The following is an 11,323-nucleotide window of genomic DNA, read 5'->3' on the forward strand; positions in this document are numbered from 1 at the left end:
GAATTAGTCGATTTTGATTACGTGTGTTACGGTACCGGAGCTAAAAAAACGAAAAAATACATATATAAATTTTGAGGTGGACCAATGGCCAATTTGGGCGGGGGGGGGGGGTGTCGGTTGGTAAACTTTCGCTTTGGTAAAACCCAAAAGTTGTCGATAACGGGCACTGAGATGACGACTCTGCGTGAATTTGGTCGGTGTCCGTGAGGCTTGTTATGCCACCAGAACTAAAACAAAAAAAATGACTTTTGGTCGTTTTCTTTACGTTCGTTATGATAATCGAACTAAAAACAAAAAAGAAACAACAAAAAAAAATCACGAATCAATATGGTGCCGCCAGGTGGCCCAATAGAGTATTAGCGGCACCAAAGTTCTTAATTATATATAGTAGTAATAGTAATTAATATTATTAGTTATTATTATAATATTTTATTATTATCATAATATTCTTCTTATAATACTTTTGTAATCTATTTAATATTATTAGTTAGCATTATGATGGCTATTTTATAATTATAATTATTATTTTATTATGGCTACTTTATAATTGTTATTATTTAGTGATTAAATATTTTCTTGGCTTATATATAAATAAAAAATGATTTTGGAATGTGAATGTAATTTCATGATTTTGAGATTGGTTGGATTGGATAAAAAAGTGATTGGTGTTGGTACAGAGAAGATAGTTGCAAAATGGGTGACATATGTTCCTTGAACTTGTCCTTAGATGTTTCGCAATAAAGCATATATGAATCTTATTTTTTCTAATAAATGATAATATTCTTTAGTTAACTTGAAATATGATGTCATAGAAAAGAAAAGGATTGAACAACTAAGAATCAAGTTTCATAATGGTTAATAGGGTGTGCATGTGTTGATTTGGGGCTGTTTTGAGTCAAACTCATAACCATAACGAATATTCTGGTTAATGGATAACCATAACCATAACCGACCCGTTATTGTTAATTAATCGGTTTTGTAGGTTATAGTGAGTCAGTTATGGGTCGGATAACTGTAACCAAAACAATGTGATTGGGCCTAAAAGTTTGCTACCAATTATTACAAAAAAAAACAACATGACATAATCTAACAAAGTATATAATCCATGATATTAATGCTAAATATTCATTTAGAAAAAGAATGAGATTATATAATCCACCAATAAAACTCAACTTAATTTGATAACAACTATTGAACCAAAAACATCAAAATGATATAATCCAACAACATGTTTGGTGGAAGTTAATCCCAAACATATTGTTGGTTAAATTAATGGGCCAATTCGGTTATAGCGGTTTTGGAATTATCTTTAACCAAAACCGACCCGTATTTGACGGTTTTTATAAATTTATTAAAATGACCCACCGGTTATGTCGTTTATCAGTTAAAATCGGTTCACTTATGTCGGTTATGGTTCGGTTTAACGGTTATGGCGGTTAAGTTGCTCACCTCTAATTGTTAATATAAAAAAAAGTGATTAAATAAATATGCATTATTATTATTATTATTATTGTTGTTGTTGTAAAGAGTTATATAGCATTAGAGTCCAATGTAAGTCCAATGACTTTAGAAAACCAGAAAAATTTTGAATGACTATTATAATAATTGTAAAGTTTCGTGTAAAGTTAAGTAAATCAACTTTTAAATACGACTACATGATTTAATTTTAAAGGACCCACTGATCGTGAGAAATACGGAACTCAACTTTGAATTTTTCATGTCAAGTTAGAATGATAGAAATGTATGATCTAAACTAGAAGGGTTGTTCGTGGGTTATCCAAGTTGGATCACTAAAAGTTCCAACCGAATCAAGCTTCTTAAGTTAAGCTCCAAAGGTCTACACCGAGGCTTCATTAGGCTGAGAATCATTTAAAAAATTTTGTCGTTTACATGAGTATAATTTATTTTTCTGATTTATATATAACAAGCAATGCTAACCTTGTGTTGTAATGGGACGGATTAAACGCATTCATGTTCGAAAGTTACCTCGTGCTGTGGCGAGAATTCGGCTGGCATCAATTCAATTTATTGTGGTAAAAGTTTTGTGACAAAAGTTTTATTACTAAAATTGAATAGCCAAAAAGTAAAGATATAAGTAGAAAGACAAGCATTTCATTACCAAAGTTGAAGGGTCAAACGAATATATGTGAAACTTTTGTAACAAAAGTTTAATTAACTAAACTTTTAATAAAAGTAGAGCAACCAAAAAGTATATTTATTAAACTTGCGTGACAAAAAGTTAATAAACTAAAGTCGGTTAATTAAAGTAGAGGGGCAAAAGGTATATTCATTAAACTTTGTGGTAAAAACTTGATGAACTAAACTTGGCATGTTGCCTAAAATATGCCGGAGAAGAAATTGTACAAAACCATAAACTATGGTGTCGCAGTTAAAAGACATAAAAAATTTGGGGCAAATGTTTGAGAAATGAAACTTCTATCACTCAAGAGTTTTGAGGCAAATGTTTGAGAAATGAAAATTCAATCACTTGTCTTTTAATATACAATAATAATGACCATAAGTTTTATTTTATACAAACTTACGAAAAAACTAAATAACATTGTATTCTCCCATCCATAAATATGCAATTATACTAACAACCACAAATCAATAAATGAGTTAGAGCTTAACACGAGTTTGTAATATATTTACTAATCGAATCCACATTCTCTTAAAAAGTTGATCTTGAGTTTAAAAGAATTCACATTTTAAGATCAAAATCTTTCAACATAGTGCTCTCGTAAATAACGGTTTTACAATTCACAATCAAAGATATACATCTCATGAATCAAACAACTCATAAAGCAAAAAGAAAAAAATCTCAAAACAAAAGGAAAAAATATCAAACATGGGCCTTAGAAAGGCATGTAGGAAAACCAATTTTATTCAACATCATTGCGGAGCCCGGCCCATTTTAGCATCAGGCCCGGGTTGCTTGATTTCTTCCACACTTGGCAAAATCATACCCGGATAGCTCGGCACTCCAATATATCTAGGCCCATAATAAACGGGCTGGACCGACTCACCACCGCTTCTACCCATCGCATCGTATGCCTCTCCACCCGAAACGGGCCTCATTAACACTTGACCCATATTTGATACTTGAGGGTGAAGCAATTGACCCAGAGGCCCGATAAATTGTGGACCATATAGAGCCCGAATTGGAACGGGTTGAATGTTTTCTTGAGGAATCAAGCCCGGTTGCATGTAATAAACCGGCATCTCTTGGACTGGTGCTGGAGCAGAATTCGGGTGCATATAATAAACGGGTTGGCCCACATAATCCGTTTGCTTCATAATAATCGGATCACTAGCCTCGACAAAATGCTCGGTAACCGTTTCTTTCGGTTCACTAACAATTGGACCCGGGTTATCAACTTTTGTTTTCAAGGGCCGAAGGCTCGGGCCCGGGGGAGGTATCGTGGGCCCCAATGTCGATGAAGTTGAACAATAAGGAGAGGATATCCGTGGAGCGGGCGAGCCCGGATCCGAGGCAGAAATATTGTCAATAACCACGGGTCGGGTTTTGGGTTTCGGGTTGTCGGGATTATCCAACCCGAATAAGTAATCAGGTACTTCCGATACAATTGACGAGACTTCAGATCGTCCACGGTCCAAAGTTCGGCCGCCGTTAAGCGCGTCAAGGAACCAGTGTTCACGCTTAACGGAGCCGTCGAGCAGCGAGCTGATGCTGCTGGCTCGTGAGAGCGACGTGTCGGCAGGAAAAAGGAATATTCTGAGCCGAGCCGTTTTGTGAGTGTGAGCCAAGCGGTCGAACTCATCCATCATGTTTTCCACGTCTTCGTCACTCGTGACAGTGATTAACGCGTCCAAGTCTTCGTTTGGTAGTTGGTATTTTACGCATATATCGGTTGTACCTAACGAATATTCCATCATGTTAATTATGATCCTAACGAACTCACTTATGTACTTTTATACTTTTATAATTTGAACAGTTTATATACCAAAATAATAATAATAATAATAATAATAATAATAATAATAATAATAATAATAATTGGTTTTTGGTATCAGTTTTGGCAATTGAAACTTAATCATGTAACAAATTAAAATTTGTTAAAATTAATTTCATATCTAGTTATGTCTCTTAAAGCCTAAACCCGACCCTATCCACACTCCAGTAGGAGAATACCAGCATTGTGACATTCGTCAATTTCGGGTCTTGTTTGTATTCGTTTTTGTATTTGTTTATTATGTAAACCGACCCGATTTGTAAACCGAAGCTTGTGTTATAATCAAAATGATGGATTTATGTTACAATATTGTTTCACACTTGTTGGGTCTTGAAAACATCCTATTTTTATTTTTATTTATTTATTTATTTATTATTTATTTTTTTTTTTGTGTTTTTGTCTTGATCCATTTTGCATGAAAACTCTTGTGTCTCACACCCATATTTGACCACCAACATTACCCTATATATACACCACCTTTCCTCTTCATTTTCCCTTGCTACAACTCCAAAAAAAAAAAAAACTCTCTCAAACATCAAAGATTCAAGGTTATCTTCTTAAGTGTTCTTGAAGGATTTTGGTCTTTCATCTTAATTAGTTTATGTAGCCTTATTAATACTTGTTTATGGTTGTGCAACATATATATAATATATACCCCTTGTTTACCTTTGGTAGTTACTTCTCCGATTCCGGTCGGTGAGGTTTCGGACCCCATAAGGCAAGGCTTCATGGAGGACTTCGTGTCCTTGATATATATACATCTATATAACCTGTTCATACATATTAATCTTGCTTATTTTAGTTTGTTGGTCATGTTTACAAGTTCCATAGTTATGGTTTTTAAAAGTCTATGCTTCGGTTTAACCGTAAGTAGCTCTAAACCGTAAACCGAACTTTGTTACTAGTTTTGTTTGTTTAAACATACTTAGTGTTAGATCTAAGTTTCTAAAATCATTTTTACAAATTCTATGGTTATGGGTTTGTAGAATCTTACCTCGGTCTTAACCCGAAACACGATCCGAACCGAAAACCGAACTTTTGTTTAAAGACTTTATTGTTAACTTTTGGTATTTTTTTATTTGTACATTATTATACAAGTTCTTTAGTGTTTGGACATGTGGAAACCATCTATGAACTTGTTGTGAGATGGAAACCGAACCAAACCGATTCTTGCTCGCTTAAGACACACAAGTGTGTTTTTTTTAGCCATCAAGACTTGTATATTTCTTTAAAAATAGTTACAAATTGATTTTTAAATATTTTCTTAAGTACTTGGAAATGTTGGATCCAACTTGATCTCATAACAAAGTTTGGACTGACAAAACCGAACACTCGCTTGACGTGCTTTGTTAGTTCTAAAACAATGGAACTACATACTTGGTTAAGTCTTATTAAATTTTATTGAGTTATCTCATAACATTCAATATTTTGGAAAGTTGACTTTGGGTTTGACCAATTATCAAGACCCGAACCGACAACCCGAACACTCGATAAAAAAAAACCCGTTTTAGTATCTTTATTCCAAAGGGATTTGCATTCTTGCATTTTACCCACCTTATTACTTAACATAGGTTGAGTAAATATTAAGGTTAGATACTTTAACCCGGTTTCGAGCAAACTTACATTTTTAAAGGGTTATTATTATAAATTCTTAAATAGTCACATTTTAAACCTTGAACTTTAATTATTTACATTTCTCAACATTTATTTTGTTTAAAGACCTTCAAAACAACCTTTCTAAATTCAAGACTTCTTTTCTTTTTAGGCATTGTGCGTTAAACTCGTCGTTCCGACAAATCTCCAAAATATCATCTTTCAAGTTTACCACTTGAAGGTGAGTACTTCATACCCTATTTTCCATCTTTTATTTTGGGAGTGACATTTCATACTTATTCAACAAAATGCTTTATATTTGAATCTTAAACCACAAACGTAGTTGTATACTTTACCTAAATAATTGCTCGATTTGGTGTTCTATGCTTATATGCCTATGTGTCTATCGCTTTTGGTTGGTGGAACTATAAAATTCTAGACTATTTGGCATCCCCTTATAGCAAGGTGTCGTTAACGTAATGCAATTAACGATAACTATAAAATCCTAAACTATTTGGCATCCCCTTATAGCTAGGTGTCGCTAATGTGTTTAGAGATATCTATTTATCCAAATTACCACTTTTATTTATCGTTTCGTATGCAAGTTTTGTGGTTATCTTTATTATATACTAATATGATTAAACTTATGAATTGCTCACCGACCGTTGTGTTGACAAACTTTATTTTATGAAATGTTGCAGGTTTGCATCTTGGTTGATTTATGATTGTGAAGAAAACGACATCAAAGACCTTAGGATATTAGTAAAAAACGAACAATATCAATTTGCCATATTTTGTGATATCTTGTTTATGGTTATTTTATGGATAATTGTTATGTGACATTTCCAATGTTGTGAAATGAAATGAGTTTATTAAATACTGTCACTTTAATTAGTGTCATGTGCTTATGGACAATCGTTACACCTCGGCATGTTCCGCCGCCTTTGATCGGGGTGTGACAAGCATACTAATATTCTTATTATTTTTCTTGTCGGGTTTAGGCTTTTTCATCATCTAGATAAAGCTCACGTATATTACTTTTTATTTTGTCTCATATACTAAAGAAGCATCTTTTTTCTTTTTATAAATCTTGGATCATGCATATGCTAAAAGTATTTTTAGTTTTTACTTATAACATATGTGTAGAATATAAAAAAATGTTTAAAAGTAAATTGATCCACGAGTTGGCTTGAGCTTTTGACGAGCCAAGCCAATCGAGCCTAACAATTCAACTCGTTGATATAAAAGAGTTGGTTTGGCTCGACTTTGTATATAAACGAGCCGAGCCCACTTGTTTACAACCCTAAGTTACTAATCTTAAATAATGTATGATTCAACTTTTAAACAAAGGAGCCAAGGAAATACAATATGTTTACCAGAAAGCTTTGATAGCTTATTGAGTAAGGCGGAAAAGGTGGTGTTGTGGCGGAGGACGGAGACTATACGAGTGTCACCACCAACATACCGGAGTTGGTTGTCGTGAGGACGCGGTAGTATCTTCCCTCCAAAACTACACATGAACCTAACACATGCTTGTGTTGTGGTGTCATGATATGCCCCGTTGTTATTGTTACTGGTACTGTTACTGTTATTGTTGTTAGCCAACAAATGATCAGAGGGCGGTGACGAGACTTCCGAGTCAGCGGTGGCTGAGACTTGCTCTCCAGTGTAGTGCGTGGTGGTCATTGCTGTGAGCAAACGCAGAGTTTGGTCTTAGATTCCATGGCTTATATAAGATGAAAGGTTAGGGCCTACCTCACAACTTGCTAAAGTGGTTAAACTTAAAGCTATTATTAATACACATTATTTAAGTGTATATAACTATTGATTATAACATGTTAATTAAAATATTCACTTTTTTTTTCATTTACAAAAACATTTTGTTTATGGTAAGAAACATTATTAGTGTTATTTAAGTGTATATAAAAAAGTATTTTATTTTATTTTTGTTTCAAAGAAGTGGAAGTTGATATCGTCAATGGTTTTGAGGGTTGGAGTGTTTGACAACCACTAGTTTTTACAAGTTGGCACCGTCCAAACACCGGCTATAGGATTATTAGGGCCCATCACATACATGGTGGTCATAGATCAATGATTTTATCTTATTGGTTCGTTAAGAGATGATTTTGAGACATTCTCTCCACTCATTAACTAGAGATGAACAAGTCAAGCTATTTGTGAGCTATACAAAATAGACTCGTTACTTTAAATCCTGGGTTTAAACGAGTTAAATGTGAGCACAAATCTAAACTAAAGCAAATTTATTAAATGAGCTTGATAAGGGTGTACTCAGTGTTTGATTTCGCGCTCACTTCATAATCCGATGTATATAGCATTACCCTATAGTTTATAATTAAGATTGTTTTCCATGGATCGAATCCATGACCTCAAGGTCATAATTTACTATATATGTAATTATAATTTTTAACACATATAACTAATTACATATGACATGTGCTATGTATATAGGTATATAAAAATCCCTCACTTGTAGTCTAGTTACCACTAGGCTTGAGTTCTTCAGTGGAGACTCCAATTCGAATATCACTTGTAGTACTTTTTGGTGGATATTGGATTATTGGCAATGTAGGATTTGCGCTAGGCCTTGGGCAAAAGTTGTCAGCTCAAACCTTGAGCCCACCCGAGTTTCATCCCACCATGTGTTACGCCAAAGAGTTCTGCTATTGTGTGGCACAATGACTGTCAAATGGCAGTTGGTGGTATTGTTTCCTGGGGGCCGATTCACCATAGTCTGGCCAAAGCAGGGCATCAGAGCTCTCCAAATTTGGAGAGTGCGGTAACCTAAATACAAAAAAATCGTCATAAAAAAATTTGTCATATAAATTGCTGATAATAAATAATTGATAATTATGGTGATGTCTTATAATGAATACATGCAGTTTATTATTTATTAAATATAAGTAGTATATTTATGAAGTTATATATGTTGTAGTCGGTGGACGATACTATATTATTCAACCAAGTGCGTTCGTCACCTTATTTGTTGGTGAAGAAACACTAATTGACCCCGGGCAGATTACGGATAATCTGGGGGTTAAATAGATGTTTCCCACGAGGGGTTAGACCCGGCAAAGATGATTCTTCTGATAACCTGCAAAACAGACACCGTGAGCTCGTCACTGAGAAGGGGGGGGGGTACCTCCTTGTGACCACCCTCCGGCGTGAGAATCAGACTAGATTGCTCTTGAATATAAGTGTATATTAAGAGATTGCTAGAGCAGATATCAGGTATAAGATATAAGATACAAGATAAGATGAGATGATCATACCATTTGGGGTATTTATAGCCGAAGGTAGGTTTCCAAGAGGGTATAGCCGGCTGAATAGTATTCCTGTTCTACCAACTGTGGCCTACGCACGTGCCATGCTGGTAGTTGGTGGGTAGGCAGCGGCTGACAGTGACCAGGCCTGCTGTGTACTATTCATTTTCCACCAACTGCAGGCTATGCACGTGGTATGAAAGGAGTTTGTGAGTAGGCAGCGGCTAATAGTGACATACAGTACAAGAGCATGCTGCTCGCCATACTGTTGTCAATGAGCTGTCGTATCTCTGGTCAGATCTTTTGCCCATACCTCGTCAGGTACAGTACAAAAGATCCTCCAGTATCGTACGGACTGGCTCATTTGGGCGGGAGTATTCCCCCTCCCGCCTTTGTGCGGGATTGTTCCCGGCTTTGCTCATTCCTTCAGGTGACTACTGAATTATTTTGAGAGCTAAGTGCCTTGTGTGTGTAGCCTTGCTGCGCGGGTGGCCTTCTCTGATGGCTTGTATCCGCAGCTGCGGGAACAGGCGGAGTACTTCGCCATTGGGAGGCATTTTCTGCGGGAACAGCTTGCGTACTGCGCGTAAGGACGTCACGTCTCTGAGCATGGTGGGTCCTGCGGATCCAGTTGGTTTCTACGCAGACGTCTCTCTTCAAGGTGAGTCCTGCGGGTCCAACTGGGCTCTGCTGGGACCTACCTCTTCAAGTCCCCCCAGTCCAATGTTCTTCTCATGAATGTTTAATAAGTGAGGTGAACTTTTGGACTTAAGCAAAGGGTTTTTGAAAAGGGTTTAGTTTTAAGGTTTTCCATGGGGATTCTTCCCGCGGAAGTCCTAATGTCACTTGCAGAAATTCCCGACTTTCCTGCTTGATCTTTGGGTATGATGCGGGTAGGTCTGTAACCTCCTCGCAAGTCAGGAGCGTTGAGTCCCACTTGTGTGGATTCTCCATGAGGTTTTGGTAGTTTTGAACATAGTGATCAATTATGTTAAAACCACCAATTCCATCTTGGAGCTTCAAACAATATAGTTCTCGACGTTCCCGCTATGCGGGGATGTTATTCCCGTTTCCGCAAGCATGGCCCAGAAGATCCTTCTTGGTTTCAATTCCCTGCGGAGCGCTAGGTATGTGAAGGGTTTTGCCTTGACACTGTACCCGCACTCGTCTTACGGTTACTTTACTTCCAAGGTATTCCTGGCGTCAATTCCCTGCGGGTGCTAAGTATGTGAAGGGTTTTGCCTTAACACTGTACCCGCACCCGTCTTATAGTTAGTTGGTCGCCGAGGTATTCTTGGCTTCAATTCCCTGCAGGTGCTAAGTATGTGAAGGGTTTTGCCTTAACACTGTACTCGCACCTGTCTTATAGTTACTTGGTTGCCAAGGTAAGGGGTATTTTCCCGCTTACTTTTGAATCTTTTTGAAATTTTGAAATTCGAAGAGTTGGTGAAAGGATAAGAACAGTCCAAACTGTTGAAACGTCGTCCGACGGTTTCTTCTGACAGTGTCAGGACGTGCAGGAAGTTATGGCGACGTGACAGTATATGGTCATTCCATGCGCTTTTTCAGGCGCGTGGGCGCGATTTTTCGGGCGCGTGGCCGCGAAATTAATGGCACGCGTCCTTTCAACAGCTGTTGCCAGCTTGCTCATTGCCACGTGTCATAGTTTCATTGCACCTGCGATTTCTCTCTCTTCCGCATTAAATTCATCGCATTAATTGTGATGAGTATATAAAGGGGGAGAGGGTCCTTTGCAATCCACACTTTCACTTCTCTTCATCTTCTAAACGATTTCCGGCGAATACTCACTATTCCGTCGAGCATTCTTCTGAAATCGTTTTTCTGTACATCCAAACATGTCTTCTTTTGCCGAGGAGTCTGACGTGTTCGTCGAGAATCCGTCGTCCACTTCCGATAAGGACGACAAGAGCACTGCTGGCGAGTGCCAGTGCGCTCTTCCTGCCGAGCTTTTTCAGTACATCGTCCGGAAGTTCATGCTCGAGCCGTTCGAGCCTGAGTTTCCGGAGCCACACCAGACGGTGTATGATGCCCCCAAGGGCAAAATAGGGGTGTACGCTGCATTCTTCGTTTATGGGAATCTCAGGTTCCCATTAACGAAGTTTGTATACCGTGTCTTGGAGAGGCACGGGGTGCATTTGACGGAGGTACACCCGATGGCGATCGCCAAGATCCGCCACTTTGAGTGGGTGTGCCTCATTCTGGGCGTGGAGCCCCACGTAGATCGGTTGATGACCTACTCCTGGAGGTGCATCCAGGGGTGGTACACCTTGGTCAATCGGATCAAGGGGTTGAAGATCTGCGCTACCGAGCGCAGTCTTCGGTCGTGGAAGCGTGAGTTTTTTTATATCTCCGCTCGCGTCGTCCCCCTTGCGATGACCTTTAAGAATGGGAGAGCACTCCCCGCCCTTCACGCCCTCAACTACCAGGAGGCGGATTAGTTCGCCAAGATCTCCC

The 11,323-nt window shown here is 37.8% G+C and overlaps 1 protein-coding gene across 1 annotated transcript; it reads right to left on the bottom strand.

Annotated features, from left to right (window-relative positions):
* Positions 1-2,683: 2,683 nt before the first annotated feature.
* Positions 2,684-7,253, bottom strand: LOC143610235 (uncharacterized). Its single transcript, XM_077084768.1, has 2 exons — positions 6,944-7,253; positions 2,684-3,878 (listed from the first exon to the last, which is right to left on the bottom strand). The coding sequence occupies exons 1-2, from the start codon at positions 7,251-7,253 to the stop codon at positions 2,893-2,895; spliced, it is 1,296 nt and encodes a 431-aa protein (XP_076940883.1). The 3' UTR covers positions 2,684-2,892.
* Positions 7,254-11,323: the final 4,070 nt, after the last annotated feature.

This window comes from Bidens hawaiensis, unplaced genomic scaffold (genome assembly GCF_021521415.1).
Source record: "Bidens hawaiensis isolate Kalapana, Puna unplaced genomic scaffold, B.hawaiensis_p1.1 tig00025168_1, whole genome shotgun sequence".
Lineage (NCBI taxonomy): Eukaryota > Viridiplantae > Streptophyta > Magnoliopsida > Asterales > Asteraceae > Bidens > Bidens hawaiensis.

What these genes read in the sequence shown, in the direction of transcription:
- LOC143610235 (XM_077084768.1), bottom strand. Translation starts at nt 7,253, where the DNA reads ATGACCACCACGCACTACACTGGAGAGCAAGTCTCAGCCACCGCTGAC. An exon ending in TAAGCTATCAAAGCTTTCTG is followed by an intron (nt 3,879 to 6,943) that starts GTAAACATATTG and finishes AATATTCGTTAG; the next exon opens with GTACAACCGATATATGCGTA.